Genomic DNA, 20097 nt, shown 5'->3' on the forward strand with positions numbered 1-20097 from the left:
GATGCACCACGGAGAGCAGCTTGCAGGAGGTGACAGCTGAAGAGTGGGAACAAATTGATAGCAGGGATTTGGGGAAAGTGAAGCGTGGGGAGATGCAGCGAGGAGCCAGGGCCACCTGGCAGCCTGGCCACCGTCACCAGGGCACACCCAGCCTGCTCCTGCTGCCACAGAACCAGCAGCTCCTCTCTGCCAATGGCCCCCAGGGGAGGAATTTGGGCCAGAATCAGCCAAAGGGTCCAAACTGAGCTTCATTCCTGCATTCTGCTGCTGAGGAGCCTTGGCAGGGAAGAGGGACTGGGGTGGCCCCTTGCCAGGGGTCAACTGACCATGAAGTGCAAATCTCAGCCCAGCCCTGATCCATCTGCTACCTCCAGGGAGATCCCTCCTTCCCATCTCCCCATTTCCTTCCAAAGCAGGTGTTTGGAGGCTGGGCACACACTGGGGGCAGGTTCTCCTCACGTAGGGAAAATTCAATGGGAAAAGGAGGAATAGGGACAGGAGTTTGATCTTGTTAGTGCCAGCACAGCCCTGAAGGGGGAGGGGGGGATCTTCCTGCCCCAAGGAAAGGAAAAATGGTCAAAACACCCTCAAAAAGTGGGAAAGCCATCCCTGAGCATCAAAACCTCCTAACCAGAGAATGAACAGCTTGGGAGAACAAACAATACCCAAGATCTGGGGTTCACCTGGTCACACCCATTTTGGTGGTCTGAGGAGGTGTTCAAAGGACTGTCCGTGTCCCCAAATGTCCCTCATGGCAGGTAAAGCCTTCAGTGACCCAAAGCCCAGGCGCAGAGCCCATCTGTAGGGTGATGCACACACCCACAGGGTGCTTAAATCCAGGACCAGCCCCAAACATTCCAGGCCTTTCCAGAGCCTGCTGGTACTCACTTTGCCAGCTTCTTAAAGCCAATGGCCCTCTTCTTGGTGGGGGTCCCATTGACCCCTTTCCAGACGTGGGTGTTCCAGGGGTCCGGCTAGGAGAGGGAAAAGCAGGATCAGAGGGTGGGGAGTGCTCAGAGCTTGGAGAAATGCAGCATCCACAGCACTGAGAGTTAAATTTTTCCTGTCAGGAAGGGGAGGAATAGCTGCTAGTGCACAGCTCTCCCTCTCCTCTCTATGTCCCTGATCCTTGGAGCCTTGTGGGTTTTTTTTTTTTTGGGCAATGGAACATGCCCAGGAAAATTGCAATCTAATAAACCCTCCTGGCTTGTAGCAGCATCTGGCCAATTGCTCTGTCACCTCTCGAGAGGAGCCTTAATAGGCCACAGCCAAAAAGAAGACAACGCCAGAAGGGGAGAGGTGATGGAAACAGATCCTTTCCCCTGCTCTGGCCACAGGTTTTTTTCCCTAAGAGGCCCTTTGGGAAGGGGAGGCAGCTGAAGGCAGGAGCAAGCACACAGAAGCTCATTCCGTGCCCTTGCAGGCTGCAGTCAGAGCCAGGAAGCATCGGGGTGCCTGGTGGGCTGGTTACAGGAGTGAACAGACTGCTCCTGCTCCGGGATTATTCCTTAAGGGCTCTTGACTAAAGGTCACATTGTGTGGAAAGCACCGGAGCAGGAATGGCTGGATAACGAGGGAGTGTTTGCTCAGGGGCTTTTCCTCATGGTCTGGAGAGTCAAACACCCAGCAGCAGCGCCTGATCCCTGCTGGGCCTGCTGGGCTGGAGCCCTGTCCCACTGCTGGATCCCCTGGGTGTGGGAGCCATCCTCTCAGCCCTGCAGGCTGGGATGGGGTGTGGGATATGGGATATGGGATGCGGGATATGAGATATGGGATATGGGATGTGGGGAATGGGATATGGGATATGGGTAGGGGATATGGGATAGGGGGGATGGGATATGGGATGTGGGGTATGGGATATGGGATATGGGGAGGGGATATGGGATAGGAGGTATGGGATCTGGGATGTGGGATGTGGGATGTGGGATATGGGATATGGGATGTGGGGTATGGGATATGGGATATGGGTAGGGGATATGGGATAGGAGGTATGGGATATGGGATGTGGGATGTGGGATGTGGGATATGGGATATGGGATGCGGGATATGAGATATGGGATATGGGATGTGGGGAATGGGATATGGGATGTGGGATGTGGGATAGGAGGTATGGGATATGGGGTATGGGATATGGGATGTGGGGTATGGGATATGGGAGATGGGTAGGGGATGTGGGATGTGGGGTATGGGATATGGGATGTGGGGTATGGGATATGGGATAGGGGTAGGGGATATGGGATAGGAGGTATGGGATATGGGATGTGGGATGTGGGATGTGGGATATGGGATATGGGATGTGGGGTATGGGATATGGGATGTGGGGTATGGGATATGGGATATGGGTAGGGGATATGGGATGTGGGGTATGGGATATGGGATGTGGGGTATGGGATATGGGATATGGGTAGGGGATATGGGATAGGAGGTATGGGATATGGGATGTGGGATGTGGGATGTGGGATATGGGATATGGGATGCGGGATATGAGATATGGGATATGGGATGTGGGGAATGGGATATGGGATGTGGGATGTGGGATAGGAGGTATGGGATATGGGGTATGGGATATGGGGTATGGGATATGGGATGTGGGATGTGGGATAGGAGGTATGGGATATGGGGTATGGGATATGGGGTATGGGATATGGGATATGGGATATGGGATAGGGGATGTGGGATATGGAATGTGGGATACAGGAGCCATCCTCTCAAACCTGCAGGCTGGGATGGGATACAGGAGCCTTCCAGGCCATTTCCTCACCCACCCCTTAGGCACTTCAAAAGTGTGATTGTAAACTGGGAGCTCAGATGTCCCATGGAGGGGCAAACCCCCATGATTACACTATGTTAGGGTGAAAATATCCATGTGAAGGAATTGGATGCTGTCCCTCTCCTTCCTGCACCTCCTGAGCTCCCACTCCCACCCCGCCCTTGGCCACAGGCGCTGGTGGAGGGCAGAGGTGGGGACAGCACCTGGTACTCAAAGGAGGGCGTCAGGCGGTAGTTGAGCATCTCCTGGTGGAAGACGGGGGTGATGCTGCCCGACATGGGCGGCACGATCCAGACCCAGTCGGCGGGACAGCCCCCCCGGCACCGGTACTCGTTCTCCATGTGCTTGATGAAGGACTCGGTGGCCGAGTGGTGATCCACGATGGTCACCTTGTCACTCTGTCGGGGGACAAGAGAGCAGAGCCAGCAGCTGTCAACACATCCCAGAGGGAAAAAGCCAAAATTTTACGTTTGGAGATGTTTGCCCCAAACATTCCTTACTCCCATGGTCTTGGGGGATGATCCAAGGTGGCTGCCGACCCTGGTCTTCCCAAGGGGGCTCTAAAGTGCTTTGAGAATTGATGTGCTGTGGGAGCCCCCTGTCCTGGCCAAGCAAAGATGGGTGGATGGGATGGAGCATCCTCTGCTCAGAGCCTTGGGAAGCTCTTCCAGCAGGTCAGCTCTGACCCAGCTCTGGGAAGGACTCTCACCCCTTGAAGCTGGCTTGCCAAGGTCTGGTTTTGTTACTCAGCCTTTAGGTGCAGGCTGGGGGAGAGCCTGGGCCAGTTCCTGCCTCATGGAACGGTTGGATTTTCCCCCTGTTGGGATATTCCTCCTGGACCAGCAGGACTCAGGTGCTGGCAGTATTGTTTTACAACATCCAGAGTGTGGAGATTATTAAATCTCACTGCAGCAGCCCAAATTCGGGAGGCACAGCCCAGTTTCAGCTGTTGTCCTTGGGTGGATGTCTCCACACTTGTCCCACCCTGTCCCTGTGTCCCTCCAGCTGGCCCAGGCAAAGCAGGGTCTGAGGTACCTGGAAGCTGTAGAGCACAGCGATGTTGATCTCCACCAGGGCCTGGTCCTTCCACAGCGAGGACGTTTTCCTCATATCCAGGTTCATTTTCTTGGCCACTTGCTGTAACAACACATGGCAGGAGGGGAAGGATTTAATGGCCAAAAAACAAGGACTGGAGAGCTCTGCTTGGGGAGAGGAATGCAGAGGACAGGCCCAGGCTGGCACAAGGCACCCACAGGGCAGGGAAGAGCTGATGTTGTGCCTTCCTCTGGGAAGAAATCCTGGCTTTTCCTATCCATGGCAGGAGCATAGCCTTTCCTCCTCCCTGAGCAGAGGCACGTGGCCAAATGCTGCTGAGGAGGCCACCAGAAGCAGCTGGACACTCACACTGCTCCCACCCTTCTGGTTTTCAGGAGACTGGGGAGGGACAGAGCCCCTCTAAATAACACAACCTTCCCTGGGAGGTTTTGATGGATCCAGACCCCCTGCATGGGCACCTTCCCATGGCTTGGCTTTGCCTCTCCCAGTGTGGGCATTCCCTGAGCCACAGGACCAGCTGGATGGTCCCCAAGGGCACACACGTCCCTGAGGAGCCAGCAAGGGTCTCTGCACCCTTTCATGTTTCAGCACTTGGCCTCAACTGAGCACGTGGCCAGGTGCCTGCTGATCCCTAGGATTCTTTGTGAAGCCTGTGGGAAGCTCCACAGGGATCACACTGGCTGTGTCAGACACCTCCTGGCCCCACAGGACACATAGATCTTGCCAACCTTGGCCATGTGGCTCCAGGAAAATTCACAGATTCACAGAATGACCAGGTAGGAAGAGACCTTCAAGATCATCGAGTCCAGCCCAGCCCCAACAGCTCGCCTAAACCCTGGCACCCAGTGCCACATCCAGGCTTTGTTAAACACATCCAGGGATGGTGACTCCACCACCTCCCCGGGCAGCCATTCCAGAACTTTATCACTCATTCAGTAAAAACTTTTTCCTAATATCCATCCTAAATTTCCCTTGATGCAGTTTGAGGCTGTGTCCTCTGGTTCTGTCAGTTCCTGGAGAAAGAGCCCAACCCCAGCTGAGCACAGCCACCTTTCAGGGAGCTGTAGAGGATGATAAGGTCACCTCTGAGTCTCCTTTTCTCCAGGCTGAGCAGCCCCAGCTCCCCCAGCGGTTCCTCTCAGGGTTTGTGTTCCCAGCCCCTCTCCAGCCTCGTTGCCTCCTCTGGACGTGCTCGAGGGTCTCAACATCCTTCCCAAACTGAGGGCCCAGAACTGGATCCAGAAGGGATATCCTGTGCTCTCCCAGTGTCCTGCCTGCTCCCCAGTAACCCCGGAGCTGCCAGTACCTCCAGGATGTTGTAGCGGGAGTTGTCGCAGTAGTCGCGGACGCCGATCTCCGTGCCCATGTACCAGCCACTGAAGGGGCAGGCAGAGAACTCCAAGCCCCCGATCTCCAGGAGCATGTTGGAAACGGCTGGCAGCCCGTACCACTTCAGGCCCAGGTCCTTAAACCACTCAAACCTGCCGGGGAAAAGGTCAGGATTAGGCAACCAGCCAGGAGCTCCCTTCCCAATGCAGGCAGGGGGATGGGGGAGGTCACTTTGCCACCAGGGTGAAGGACTTGAGCAGAACATTTCCATCAGTACCTCTCTTTGGGGTTGTTCGTGTGGACAGGGTGATTATGGAGGGGTGTAATCCCTGGGAGACTCCAAGGGAAAGGAAAATTTCCAAGAAAATCCATCTGGATATACAGGAAAGCCTTGAGACATGGACACAACTTCCCTGCCAGCTCTGCCAACTTCCCTGGAGGGAAGACCTGGGAGAAGGTCTTGGGTGAAGCCCCCAGGCCATGGGAAGGGTGGAACCAGGGGAACTCAGTCCTGCTGATCCTCTGGAGCAGTTTTGGGGCTGCCCCTGACTCACTTGGGGTGTCGGATGGGCACTTCCAGCACCAGCTCTGGCGGGATTTCAAAGAGCTCAGGGTCGTTGCCGTTGGCTTGGAGGAGCAGGGGCAGGATATCGAAGCGCCCGTATGGAGCCTTCCAACCTTGCTGGATGCAGATCTGTGGGGAAAATAAAGGCAGGGTTGGTGTCCCAGCAGGTCACCTGCTCATCAGACACTGTGGGCAGGGAATTTCGTGGTGCTGGGCACAGCTCCTGGCAGGATTTCTGTCCTTATGGTTGAGCAAAGGGAGCACAACAGGGAGTGGCCTGTCCCAGCCCACCCATGGCCAAGGCAGGGGAATTTGAGCTGTAAATGAGCCTGGAATTGATCCCCAGTAGGATCGTGGCTTGTGCCTGTAGTGGTGAAGGAGAAAATGGGTGACAAAAGCAGAAAAGTGACAAAACCCAGCCTTTACTTGTGGGAAAAAAAAAACCCTGAGGGTGACACAAACCCAACTCCCCAGGTGGGGAGCACTGGACAATCCCAACCTGCTTCACCCAGATCCTCCTCCCTCTGGGGGTGCCCAGAATTCTTGTGTGTCCCCAGCAGGCATGGCAAGAGCAGGTTTAACATGGGAAATGGGTCTGTAGAGAGTTTTCAGGGCCTGAGAGAAGGCCCACACAGTGTGCATCTGTGTGCAAACCTTGAGATAAGAAATGCTGACTTGGAAATGCCATGGAATACGACAGACATTGTTGGGAGAGAAATGGAGCTAGAAACAAGTTTCAAAAGAAGGCCTTGCAAGTAAGACTGGATACTTTGGAGAAACAGAAATATGAAAGATGCATTGCAGTAGGAACCACGAGGGGTAGTTTTAGGTGATTGGCTTTCAGGCAACTCAAGAATGGTGTGGCTAAAGCCGATAGGCCAAGAAATGCTTACAGTGTATTGTAATTAGAAAATAATTAGCTTCTGATTGGGATGACATGAATTATAACATCTGTATTGTCTCACCCTTCTCATGAGACTGAAAATGGAATAAAAGTTCTTCAAACACCTCTCAGCTGCCCCATCTCTCATGTATGGGGACAAGGTGATTATGGAGTGGTGTAAGCCTGGGAGGCTTCAAGGAAAAGGCAACTTTCCAAGGAAATCCATCTGGATACACGGGAAAGCCCCGAGACACGGACACAACCTCCCCGCCAGCTCTGCCAACTTCACTGGAGGGAAGACCTGGGAGAGGGTTTTGGGGGAAGCTCCCAGGCCGTGGCAAGGGTGGAAAAGGGTCAGGAAGGGCCCTGTCCCACGGGCTGGCACCTCGGTGAGCTCCACGTTGGCGGGGTCCCCCAGCACGGAGCCGTCGGGCTGTTTGTAGCCGGCGTAGCGGATCAGCTGCGCGTTCCAGATGCGGAAGTCGTGCTTGCTGTCCGTGCGCTGCGGGAAGATGGTGATGGCAGACCTGGAGGGGAAAGGCAGCGCTGGTGAACGCCACGAGCTGAGGGAGGGGTGAGATGCTGGAGGAAAACTGCTGCCGCCACCTCTGGGTGTGCCCCAAGCGAGTCCCTGAGAGCTGGTACGCTCGTGGCTCTGGAATTTGGAGTGTTCCCAGCTCCTGGCTGCTAGCAGGGGGTTTCACACAGATCTGGAGAGCAGTCTGAGCTCTCTGCTGGATGCAGAATATGGGAAAGGGGAAATAATGGGAAAATCTTCCCTCTGAGGTCCCACAGGCAGCAAGAAGAGAGAGATTTGGACCAGCAGGACTCTTCCACCCCAGGTCAGTTCCTTCTAACCCTTCCCAGGACTGCTGCAGTGCCAGACCCAACTCCAGCCGGGCCCAGAGCTGGGTCTCCACTCATCCAGAGGCCCTCAGATTCAAAGCCTGGTGACTCCCTGGTGGCTCACCTGAGGTTCCCCTTGTTGGTGGCGTACTTGATGTGGTTGCAGATGTAATTGAACATCCCATGGGCCGTGGTGCAGTCCCGGGCATCGAACACCTGGAACAGGGAAGCAATTGTGGGGATGTTCCATCTCCTAGGGCAGAGCCAGGCAGAAGAAACACAGCACGTGGAGAACTCCAGGCACCACTGTGGCTTCTCAGGGATCTAAAGCTCCGTAATTATGTGTTCCCTGCCTTTGGAACACGTGGATGTCTAATCCAGCTGCCCCTTTTACTTTGGAGAGGTGACTCATCTGCTGCTCAGGCAAAAACCTCCTCATTCCCGTGCTCCCAACCTGCTGCTGCTCCTGCCTCATCCCCCAACAATTACAGATTCTGCTCTGCTTCTCTTGTAGATCAGCACTCAAAGCCGGAGCAGGACAGGTGTCAGCCAGGGCTGAGGGACAGGGAATCACAGAATCATGGAATGGTTTGGGTTGGGACTTTTAAAAAGCATCTCATTCCACCCCCTGTCCATGGCAGGGACACCTTCCACTACCCCAGGGTGCTCCAAGCCCCATCCAGCCTGACTTTGGACTCTTCCAGGGATCCAGGAGCATCCATGAAAGCATGGGGAAATCAGGAAGGGGGATCAACAGAAGTGGCTGTGCCCATTCCCTGTGTGAAGCAGCCACAGGAGCTACTCAGCAGCACTGGATTTGTTCCAGGTAACAGGAGAGGACAGCTCTGTACCAAGGGATTCCCTAGGGATCACTGATTTCCAATCCTGTTCTGTGTTTCCCTTGCCAAAAGGGCACTGAGCCAAATCCTCCCCTGCTGGATCTCAGCACTGAGGACAAATGTGTCCTGCTGCCTCTCTCCAGGTGGAGCAACAGGTTTGGAAGCAGCAGGAAAGATGTTGGAGCAGGATCTGATATTGGAAAACATCCCCTGGAGCACCAGCTTCCATTTCAGACACAGCCACCTCATCTCCCATCCCACAGACACTTTTCCAGCTCCTGCCAATATCCCAGAGCTGGTGAGGGGAGCTGTGTGTGCTGAACAGCTGACCCTGGACCTGTGCTGTGCTTCCCAGGTGGTGGAGAGCAGGATTTGCCTCTGCAGAACTCCAGCACACCCTTTGGCAGGAACGTCCTGGGTGTTTCTGGTGGGATTGGTGCTCACCTGCAGCTTGGACCACTGGATCCTGCCCACGCAGCGCGCCGCGTTCCTCCAGGCGTGCTTGGCTCCGTAGATCAGCTCCGTGTCCCGCAGCTGGTAGGTGTCAGTGGCCTCAATCTCCTTGGTCACCTCCTCCAGCCTCTCCATGTGGGCCTTGGAGCCAGATCTGGGAAGGTTGGGAGCAGAGGAGGTGGAGGGTCAGGTGGAGGGCAGGGAATGCTGCTGCTCTCCACCTGGAATGCCTTGTTCCTACATAGCCACAGGGACTGTGGGGATGGCTATCCCAGATTTGGGATAGCAGGTGGGCAAGGACCAGGGGGAGAGGACAGTGGCTTGTGCAGAGACACAGCAAACACCGGGTATGAAACTCTACTCAAGAAGCAGCTGCTGAAGGAGCACCAGGGCCTCTCCCTGCTGTGACTTGCACGGGTGGGAGATCAGATCATGGAGTCATGGAATGGCCTGGGTTGCAAGGGACCTTAAAACGCATCCCATTCCACCTCCCTGCCATGGGCAGGGGCACCTTCCAGTAGCCCAGGCTGCTCCAAGCCCTGTCCAACCTGGCCTTGGACACTGCCAAGGATCCAGGGGCAGCCACAGCTGCTCTGGGCACCCTGTGCCAGGGCCTGCCCACCCTCCCAGGGAACAATTCGTTATTCCCAATATCCCATCCATCCCTGCCCTCTGGCAGTGGGAAGCCATTCCCTGTGTCCCTTTCTTCCATCCCTTGCCTCAAGTCTCTCTCCATGTTTCTTTTTGCCTCCTTCAGGCACTGGAAGGCGCTGAAGGACACTGAGGTCACCCTAAAGCTGCTCTTCTCCAGGCTGAACAATCTCAGCTCTCCCAACCTTTGCTCCCAGCAGAGCTGCTCCATTCCTCTGCTCATCCTGGTGCCTCCTCTGGACTCTCTCCAGCATCTCCAGCTCCTTCCTGAGCTGGGCCCCAGGGCGGAGGCAGCTCTGGGTGACCTGTGTGACATCTCAGCAGCAGCAGCAGCCTCGGGCTGTGGCAGCACTCACCTCTTTATGGAGGAGTAGTACTGGTCAATGAAGTCCTTGGCCAGGAGCAGCACCTCCTCCTTGGTCCTGGTGTCCTCTGACTTGCGGATGTGGGGGCTGGGGGTCATCACAGAGCCCATGCAGATCTGCTCGGTGCACGCCGTGGCCTGAGGGGACAGCAGGGAACAGGAATGTTCTGGAGGCACCGTGACACTGCTGAGCTGGGCTGGGGCAGTCAGCGATCACCCACACAGAGGTGGTGGTGTCTGACAAACAGGGACATTGCCAGCTGGCTGGGGACACTGAGTGGTGACAGCCAGGCCATGTGCAGTCACCACTTGTCCCTCCTGATGCAGACAATGGAGAGATGGGAGTCACACCCCAGCTTGGCATGAAGTCAAATGTTTTTCCTTGTTTAGCCCAGATGGAATTCCCTCTCTCTGTTTATTGCACCAGTTTTGAAATTCAAACCCTACAAACCCTACTGGAGTGTCTCAGGTTGAAAGGTGTAGCTGGGGGTGTGTATTCACTGTTGTTTTTTCTGTTTGTACTATTGCATTTGCATTTTAAATTTTCCTAATAAAGGACTGTTATTCCTGCTCCCATACATTTGCCTGAGAGCCCCTAATTTCAAAATTCTGATAAATCAGAGGGAGGGGGTTTGCATTTTCCATTTCCAGAGAGGCTCCTGCCTTCCTCAGCAGACACCTGTCCTTTCGAACCAAGACATGAATTCCTCAACTTCTGCGTCCCTGGGTAAATCCACCTTGGAAACAGTGCCATCCACCCAGTGATGGTCAGGGAGTTGTGGCCAGCTCTACTCACCATGGCAGTCTTGAGGTGCAGGGTGTCGTGGAGCACGGAGCCCGTCTCCCAGTTCTTGATTTTCACGAAGCGGGGGCATTTGGAAGGGCTCCCGTTGGGGGCGTTCTTGGTCGGGGACTGGCGCCCGGATGGCGGCGGCTGGAAAAGAGGGAACACGGGGCACAAGGTCAGAACTCATCAGCAAAATGCAGGAAAAGGTGCCAACAACTCAGCATCGTGTATGGCTGGATGGCTGGGTGTAAATTCCAGGGGTGACACAGCCAGACAAGGGGTGTTATCCCAATATTTGGTGTTATTTGGGATCCTAGCACGGAGCCACCGACTCACAATGGAATTAAGAAGTCATGTCTAGTTATGGGACAGCCAGATCTGTGGGAAATTAATTAAAATCAGAAGAGGTGGAAGTGACTTGGAGAATGTTGTGTTCAAGTTTCCCAGAGGAAGACTCTCCTCCAAAATCTGTGGGGTGTTTCTTCCCAAGGAACATCACCTGCTCAGGTTCTGCAGGTGCCGAGCTGTGCCTGGAAGAACAAAGAGCTGAGCATCAATCTGAGCAAGCCAAAGGCACAGCTCCTCTGATACCAATGCTGGGAAGCTTGTAGGGGTGAGGATGGATGAGTTATCCAAGTGGGGGGGCTGCTGAATCATGAGTAGTTGGATTTCTCCAGCCTCAGCCCCCTGACACTGCCTTGCGTGGGCTCATCCAGCTCTCCTTGAGTTCTGTGCCAGCACGGGGAGAGCCTCAGCCAGCACAGAGCTTGTGAGGAGTAGAACTGGTTACAGGTGCTCCTTTTTGCATGTTTTCACAGATAAAACCACAATTTTCTGCTGTGGCCCTTACTCACCCCAGGCACCCAAAGCTTCAAGAGCCACCAGTGTCTGCCAGTGGGGCCAGGGCAGGCTGCAGTGGCTCTGGGCAGCAGAGCTCTGTCTCCTAGGAATCAGATCTTGCACAGGGATGGAATTCCATCACTGGAACCGCGGCGCTGCTGCTGCAGCTCTCCAGGGGACATCTGAGAGCGTCCTGGCCAAAGCTGCTGGTGTTTGGCACCACTTCAAGGCTCTGCACAGCAGCTCTGGGCTGGGACTGGGTCTGTCCTTCCTACAAGAATCCTGGGGCTGGTGTCCCTTTTGAATTCATCTGGTTTTCTTGGAGCTGACCCTGCCTTCAGCAGAGTGTCACCTCCTTTCTGGGGCTCCTGGGCTCCTGTCACCCCCGCAGCAGCAGCACAAATTTAAAGAAGCAAAGAACCAGAGTGGGAGAAGCTCCTGGCTCAGGAGGGAAGGCAGCAGGAGCCAGAGGGATGACAGAGCAGCTGAGACTGCAGGTCTGACTGGTTCCCACTTCACCAGGGGATTGCTCTGCTGTTCCAAAGCTCTGAGACATCAATCCTGGCTGACTCCAAGGCCGAGGTCTGGGCTGAGCAGGCACCTTTGCATGTTCTAGCACTGTTGGCCAGACTTTTTGCTCAGTTCTTGTTTTTACCATGAGCTCCAGACCTTTTTTCCCCTGGAAAACAGGGATTTCAAACAGCCTGAGGCTCGTGGTGTAATGCCATGGTCTGAAAATATATTCTGGGATCAAGGGACAGAGGCTGGAGGGGAAGGCAGAGATTTACAGCCTGAATCCTCAGCAGGACCTTCTTTAGCCCTTGCAGTTTCCAAAAGCTTCTTCCTGCACCCCTCAGGCTGTGCTGCCATGGATCTCTGACATTCCTCATGTCACAAATCCCATGATTTTCCCAAGGAATGTGTCAAAATCTGCCCCTTGAAGCCAAATGTCCACACACCACATCTCAGCCTCCCCTTTGCACGCTGCAGAAACCGAATAAAAAACCTCATGCAGAGCTCAAACCCAGCAGTAAATAAGAACATCCTCGATGTAGTCCTGTGAAAACACTATTTTTAAGCTCATTTTTTCCAATTTTGAGGAGTCCAGCCTGAATCATGGCAGTGACAGTTCCTGGTCATTTTCCCCCCCTGCTTGTTTTACTCTTCCAAGAGAATTGAATCATTCTTTAGTCACCAACAGCTTCCTGTGCTCCCTGACCCACCCCAAGGACCAAAGGTGACAATCTGCCACCTTCCCTCTGAGCCTGATTGATCAGAGCAGCTCCCTGAGATGGGCAAAATGTGCTGAAAACGCTCAGAAATGCAACCAAAACCAATCCTCACCTGCAGCTCCACCTGCCAGACAGAAACCAGGAGCACCAGGCAGGGAGTGTTGATTGTGCCCAGCACTTTTTAATGGGAGTTTTGATCTGCTGACAAGGTGTGCTGCTAAAATACTTCTTGCTGGAGCAGGTACGGCCCCAAAACGTGCTGGGAATGCAGATGGAGCAATGTCCCCATTCTTGGAGCAAGTGAGGGGGACGTAAGACTCAAAAATCTGGCCAAATCTGAACCTTCAGACCTGCAGTCCCTGCCCCTTCCCTGCCCTGGGGCCAGCGCAGCTCCTGGGGACAGGGGCACTGCCACCACGGGATGACAAAGGGGCAGAACTTCCCTGAGGGTTGGTGCTTATCTGCCCGCAGTGCTCTGCCTCAAACCCCACAAAGCAGCTCCCTCCCCATTTGTCTTTTCCCCGCAGGAGCTGGGCAAGCTGCAATCCTGGAATCAGAGTCATTAAGGTTGGGAAAGGTCTCCAAGGTGGTTGATCCCAACCTCTGGGTGAACACCAAGCTGTCAGCTGGAGCACAGCATTGAGTGTCATTCCTTGGACATTGGGAATTAATGGGACGCCATCAATCTGTCCCAGTGTCCCAGGTTGCAAGGTAACGTATGTGTTCTATTTGCCATCTGTATGGCAGTTGTCTTCTGTTAATTGGGCAGTTTTCCTTATCTCTTCCACAACCACTCCTCCCTCTGGGGAGACATCTGCTGATAACAGGCTATGGAATGTCCCTGCATGGCTGATAAGAACTACAGCACTCCCTGGGAGATGATCCACTCAGAGGGAGGAGCCAAGCATTCCTACCTGGATAGAATCTGAGATCCTGGGACAGCAAGACAGCTTCTCCACTGGATTTCCCAGAGGAACAGCTGCCTCTTCCACTGGATCTTCAGAGGAAGACTACACCTTTCTACAGGATCCCTCTTCCAGCAGAACCACCTCCCTGCTCCAGCAGAACCACTCCTGACACCCCAGGAAGAATGCAGCCACATTTCCAATTGGATACTACCAGCACCCTGACCAACAGGGTGTGAGGTCGTGTTCTGACTCTGTCAGTGTTGTTTAGGTTTACTGCATTGTTTATTTATCTTTTTAATTTTTTCCCTAATAAAGAACTGTTATTCCTGCTCCCATATCTTTGCCTGAGAGCCCCTTAATTTCAAATTTATAACAATTCAGAGGGAAGGGGTTTACATTTCCCATTTCAGGAGAGGCTCCTGCCTTCCTTTGCAGACACCAAGACATCCAGTGCCTGACTACCCTTGCTGGGAGAGCCCACGGAGCAGAGGGATACTGAATCCTGGGACAGCAGCCAGGCTGGAGCAGAGGTGTCAGCTCTGACAGCCCCACCCGGAGCAGCTGTGGAGAGAAAGGAGCCAGGGGAGCCTGGGAAGGAGCTGTGTGTGAGTTCGTGTGCGTGTGTGCCGAAATCAGAGCCAAATACTCCCCGCCGCTGTGCCAGGGAGGCTGCGTGAGATCTTTTCATGTTTTAATGAGGCAGCTGGGATCTCGGTGACTCAGGAGAGGGACAAGCCGAGAGACAACTGCGGCAGCCGGGGCGCACACGCGTTATGCAAACAGCTCGCACCCGGAGCGTGCCGGCACTCGGCGGCTCCTGAGCTGTCTGCGCCCGCAGGAGGAGCACCCCCGGCCCTGGGAGCTCCTTGGGGACACAGTGACAGCGGACATCCCCCGTCCTGGGCTCTGCAGGTGCTCACCCCGCGGTGGGAGCGCTCGGCTGGGTCCCGCCGGGGATGCAGCAGCAGCAGCCGGGTCGTGGATTTAATCTCCGCGCTGACATTTCCGTCCAGACTGCACCAGCCCGCCGGGCTCAGAGCGTGTTCCCTGCCTCTGCACGGCCGCAAATCACCCTGGCAAGCTGCTCTGGGCCGCTTCCCCCGGGAGCCACACGGGCACAGAGCTCCGCTTGCCCTCGGGCTGCTCGCGGATCGGTCCCTGCGGGCCCCAACAGGACCTGGCACAGCCACGGCATCCTCAGGCTTGGGGATCGAGCTGCTGGGAAACCGGCAAAAAACGCGGTTTTGTGAAAAATAACAGAGGGATGATGGGGATCGATGCCCAGCGGGGCTTTCAGCACCTTATTATGAGCCTCAGTGAGCATTCGCCACCTGGCCAAGTGAATCCACCCAATCCTGCTTCAAAAAAACCAAGGAAAGTTCCCACTTGGCTTGACTTTCCCCTGTGTTAATAGTATTTATTGCTGCTTGAAAGAAGTTCAGCTGCCTTGACTGCACACAGCCCTGGGGAATGGCTGGGGTGAAAAACCAGACTGCTTCCAGAAAAGCAGGCGTAAGGATTCGGGGATAAGAAGGATAAAAAGAAAGCTGTGCATCCAGTGGAAAAAAAAAATAATAAAGAGTTTAATAGCAGCTTAAGACTGGCGGTTTTGGCAGCCCCAGCACAGAGAGAAATTAAGCTCTGCACACAGAAGGTTATAAAGTGCTTATAGTAACAGACACGGACACGCACGGGGCTTAGCAAAGGAGGCAGGAAATCGGAGTCTCTGCAGAGCTGGGGCAAAGGGAGCAGCCCTGACCTGTCCCCGGGCTCAGGATCCCATTGCTGGGACGTGGGGCTGCCCAGGGCCATCCCCCAGTGGCCGCTGCAGCCCAGGGGTGCTGCCACCGGCGTGGGGTGACACCCAGCCCGAGGCTGGCTGTGCTGCTGGGACACCTGGCCACGTCTGAGGTGAGGGAGGGTGGAAATGGATCCCAGCCAGGCTGGGTACAGCCCTGCAGCATGGCCAGGGCTATCCCAGTGCCCTGTGTGGGCATCAGCACCAGCTCAGAGGGTGTCCTGTGTCCGCCATGGGTCTCTGGCACTGCCAGGCTGCAAAAGTGCATGGGAACATCATTGCATGCAGGATTGCCAGGAGAAATGCGTCCAGCCCGGGGCCACTCAGGAGGGACCTGGAGCTGCTGGAGAGTCCAGAGGAGGCACCAGAGATGCTCTAAGAGCTGGAGCCCCTCTGCTCTGGAGCTGTGGCTGCTCCCTGGATCCCTGGCAGTGTCCAAGGCCAGGCTGGATGGGGCTTGGAGCAGCCTAGGATAGTGGAGGCTGTCCCTGCCCACGGCAGGGGTGGGACTGGGTGATCCTGCGGGAATCTCTGTGATCTTCAGGCCGCCCATCCCTCTGCTCTGGAGCCAGGCTGGAGAGCTGGGGATGCTCACCTGGAGAGGAGAAGGCTCCAGGGAGAGCTCAGAGCCCCTTGCAGGGCCTGAAGGGGCTCCAGGAGAGCTGGAGAGGGATTGGGGACAAGGGATGGTGGGACAGGACACAGGGAATGGCTTCCCACTGCCAGGGGGCACAGTTAGATGGGATATTGGGAATTAGGAATTGTTCCCTGGGAGGGTGGGCAGGCCCTGGCACAGGGTGCCCAGAGCAGCTGTGGCTGCCCCTGGATCCCTGGCAGTGCCCAAGGCCAGGCTGGACACTGGGGCTTGGAGCAGCCTGGGACAGTGGGAGGTGTCCCTGCTATGGCAGGGAGGTGATCTCCAGTCTGGTCCCCCAGGTCCTGCCCTGGATAATCCCATCAGGGAGATCCTTTTGCCCGAGCACTGGCAGAGCTCAGGCACGCCGTGTTTTCCCCGAGGTGATCTTGGTGGCCTGGCAGGGTCTGCCTGACGTCTCTGGCTCTGCTACAAACGTGGAGTTAATCTCCTCTTGGCAAGGAAGCCTGAGAATTTATGGTCGTGGAGTGTGAGGAGATGAAAAGGCACCGTGGAAGGCATTATCTGAAGTGCTCTATTGAATTACCATCAGATGAATCCAAACGACTTTAATGATGCTGCTTGGCCTTGTGCCACCAGAAGGGATCACATTCCCCAGGGAGGCCTCGGCGTCCTGCTCCCTGGCTGGGCTCCCATGCCACATCAGAGGGGGAGCATCATTCTCCAGTGACCTCCATTCCCTGCCTGAACCACAGCCACTTGAGCTCCTGTCCCAGAGGGGCTCTGGGATCATCACCTGCAGCTTTTGGGGTCACAGGTTGTCCCTGCAGGCTCTCTGCGCTGGGAGAACCCACCAGGACGGGTCACATTCCCACAAACCCTGTGAATTTTGGTTTTCCCACCCAAAGCAGCCCCAGCTATGGCCTCTTACCTGCTCTGCCTTGGAGTAGGGGCTGTTCAGGACCACGGGGACGTTGCTCTTCCCCCACAGGTCCCCCGGGACACGATCGTTCTCCATCCGAGCCGGCAAAGCTTTCTGGGGACTGTTCTCCCCTTCCCTGAAACTGAAGGGTTAAAAACCTTTTGGGGTGCTGGCACCACGGGCACAGGTCCTGCTCCAGCTGCTCCCCACAGAAGCCAAAACTTGGCCACTGCCCTGTGGGAAGGGAGGAAAGGCAGAGCCCCAGCCAGGGCAATGAATCACCGAGGTGAGAACAACCCAAACGCCATGGCAGCTCCACCTCAGAGCCACAGGAATGCCCTGTGCCCACACTGGCTCTACAACAGAGCCTCTACACCCCAAAACCCCAGCTGGAACCCTGGGAAAACAACCCTGGGAGATGGGGAAGGGGGGCTGGAGCAGCTCGTGGCAGAAGGAGTTTTGCAGAGCAGCTCGGTGCTCGTGAGCAGGGAAGAGGAAGAAACACCCCAGAACAAAGAGGAGGCTCCCAGGAGCTCTCCCTCCTCTTCCTGACCTTTCCAGATGCTGGGAGTGGAAGTGATTTCAGCCAAGCGAATGAGGGATTGCCCCTGGAGCTGCTGGGGATGAGGGGAGGGCTGGGCACTGGGGACATCCCAGCGCTGGCTGCCCCGGCCCAGGCGGTGACACTGGAGTAACGCAGGAGTAACTCAGGTGTAACTCAGGTGTAGCTCACTGCACCACACACTTTTGGGGTGTGGGACAGGCTCTGAAATGCCACCTGAGCTGGTGCAAAACCTCTGCCAGGTGAGCCCTCGTCAAGGAGAAAATAAGCGGGATTTAGAGAGGTGACATGCAGATAGGCAGGCGGTGGCACCGGCGTCACCAGCACCACCAAGGACACAGGGGAAGGGGCTCCTGGGTTGGGCAGAGCAGGGCCACGGGTCAGGACGGGCACAGGCACTGAGGAAATGCCCTCTGGAATTGTTTTGCTCCTGCTGTCAGTCCTTAAAAGCCTTCCAGGTGCCACTGAACCAATAATGAGAATTCTCATTAACGGCGGCAGGGTTTGGGCACTGACCAAAGTAGGACACTTGCACCCAAGGCATAAATCACACCAACAGCATGCTCCTGATCCAATTTCAGGAAGACAAATAAATACAAATAAATTCAGTTTCGCAGTCCTTGAACTCCTTTAGCTTAAGGAAAAGACTTCATTTAAAGAGCATCTCCCTGTGCTTTTTCTGTCATTTTTCTTCTTTTACAGAGTCATGCTTAGCTGCCAAAATATTTCCCTGGGCTCTGGCCACCCTCCAAACGTTGGAAAGTGGCCACCTTGGTGCAAGTGAGGAGGCACAGGTACCCAAGGGCAGTTTTTCCTGGGATTTCTGTGCCCCCCCAGGCCATGAAAGCTGTTCCCTGGTGACCTGGCTCCTAGGAGGATGTGAAAGGGTTTCAATCAGATAAAACACAGCTTATAAAAAACCCCACCCAAGCACCTCAGCCAAAGGCAACAGATCCCAATCTCTGCTGCAGGGGGTGGTGATCCGTGAAGATCCCAGGATCCAGAGGGATGCACAGAGATCCTGGGGACAGGGACAGCCACGAGCCACACAACCCCTCTGTGCCCAATCCAGAGGGCAAGCTCAGGGTCTCCTGCCCAGTCTGCCTCCATCCCAGTAATCCCAGCAGGCAGGCAGGCAGGGAATTAGCAGGATGAAAGCACAGCCAGCCTGGCTGTCCCTCGGAGCCAGCCCAGCTGTTAAATCTCCTGGAGAGCTCTCATTCCCACGGCTGCACATCCCTGCCCTCCTGCCCTGATCCCAGCGTGCCAGGGGATGGGTGGGAAATGGATTTGCAGGGAATTCTCCAAACCTAGAGAAGGCCCACACAGTGTGCATCTGTGTGCAAACCTTGAGATAAGAAATGCTGACTTGGAAATGCCATGGAATAGGACAGACATTGTTGGCAGAGAAATGGAGCTAGAAACAAGTTTCAAAGGATGGCCTTGTAAATAAGACTGGATACTTTGGGGAAACAGAACTACGAAAGATGCATTGTATTAAGACTTATGAGGGGTAATTTTAGATGATTGGCTTTAAGGCATTTACAGCATGGTGTGGCAAAAAGCTGATAGGCCAAGAAATGCTTATAGTGAATTATAATTAAAAGATAGTTAGCTTCTGATTGTGATGGTGTGAATTATAACATCTGTATTGTCTCACCCTTCTCATGAGACTGAAAATGGGACAAAAATTTTTCAAACACCTCTCAGTGGCCCCATGTCTGGGTGAGAAAAGGGCATTGTCCATCAGGGACACAGCCAGGTCAGCACAGGGCCACTAAGATCCTGCAGTCCTCTCCAGCAGCTGACAGGCCCCAGCTGCTCCTCACAACGGGCCCAAAATCCAGACAGAAGCACTGAATCCATAAGGAAGAGATCCCTTGCCTCTCCTGAACTTGGGACTTCACAGAAGGAACCTGCTGGAAAACCGCAGGGCCTCTCCAGGAGAAGTTTGGGATCAGCCAGAGATCCCACAGGCACCTCCAGAAGGGTGCTGGTACCTGAGAAGGGTCTGCAGGGCCAGTGCCAGCATGAGGGAAGCTTGGAGAGGGATCCACCCAGCAGCAGCAGCAGCTGGAGGCCTTGGAATGTGGGATCTTGTCGTGTGCACAGCAGCAAAGATATAAATGTCGGCAGCTGGAGAAATCCCAGATGTTGAACGAAACTGGGTATTAATTTGGGTGGTTTGGGAATTCCAGTTTCCAGGTCCTGCTGGATTTCTCCCATTCCTTGGCCTCAAGCAGCACCTGACAGTGAGGTGCCCGGTGCTGAGGGACAGGGACATCCAGGTGGGAATTACCTGGAAGTTCCACATCCCCTGTGTGCCTGCAGGTATGGCAGGAGCTGAATTCCTGCTGCTCTTCCCCATGGATTTATGGCTGAGCACCGCACTGGGGGGTTATGGCAGGAGCTGAATTCCTGCTCTTCCCCATGGATTTATGGCTGAGCACCGCACTGGGGGGCTGACCCTGCTGGGAAAGCTCTGCTGGGAAAGCACAGCCAGGCGTGGCTGTGACAAAGCCACCAGGGTGACCTGGGGGTGTTCCCAGGGCTGTGCCTGGCCAGGGGCTGCCCTGACCCCCCCGGATGGGGCTGCCCAGAAGGATCCGGCTCTGTCTTTTTGGAGAGAGGCAGGGAGAGAAAAGCCCATTCAGAGCAGCCAGAGCCTCACCCCAGTCCGAGCACAGATGGGGGAAT

General features: G+C 55.1%; 1 protein-coding gene across 4 annotated transcripts in view; it reads right to left on the reverse strand.

The window, feature by feature from the left end:
* NOS1 (nitric oxide synthase 1) overlaps positions 1 to 20097 on the reverse strand; it is a 76738-nt gene that overhangs the window by 18584 nt on the left and 38057 nt on the right. For 3 of the 4 annotated variants that reach the window (XM_041420471.1, XM_041420470.1, XM_041420472.1), the window contains exons 3-13: positions 16848 to 16980; positions 10553 to 10690; positions 9749 to 9894; positions 8733 to 8895; positions 7574 to 7665; positions 6989 to 7130; positions 5710 to 5849; positions 5133 to 5307; positions 3806 to 3907; positions 2974 to 3168; positions 889 to 974 (exon numbers count right to left, since the gene is read on the reverse strand). In XM_041420471.1, the coding sequence (XP_041276405.1) occupies positions 889 to 974; positions 2974 to 3168; positions 3806 to 3907; positions 5133 to 5307; positions 5710 to 5849; positions 6989 to 7130; positions 7574 to 7665; positions 8733 to 8895; positions 9749 to 9894; positions 10553 to 10690; positions 16848 to 16980 (1512 nt within the window). The remainder of the gene's footprint in view (positions 1 to 888; positions 975 to 2973; positions 3169 to 3805; positions 3908 to 5132; positions 5308 to 5709; positions 5850 to 6988; positions 7131 to 7573; positions 7666 to 8732; positions 8896 to 9748; positions 9895 to 10552; positions 10691 to 16847; positions 16981 to 20097) is intronic. The other variant, XM_041420473.1, reaches the window with a different exon arrangement.

The sequence above is a fragment of the Onychostruthus taczanowskii genome, unplaced genomic scaffold (genome assembly GCF_017590055.1).
Source record: "Onychostruthus taczanowskii isolate IOZ18803 unplaced genomic scaffold, ASM1759005v1 scaffold64, whole genome shotgun sequence".
Lineage (NCBI taxonomy): Eukaryota > Metazoa > Chordata > Aves > Passeriformes > Passeridae > Onychostruthus > Onychostruthus taczanowskii.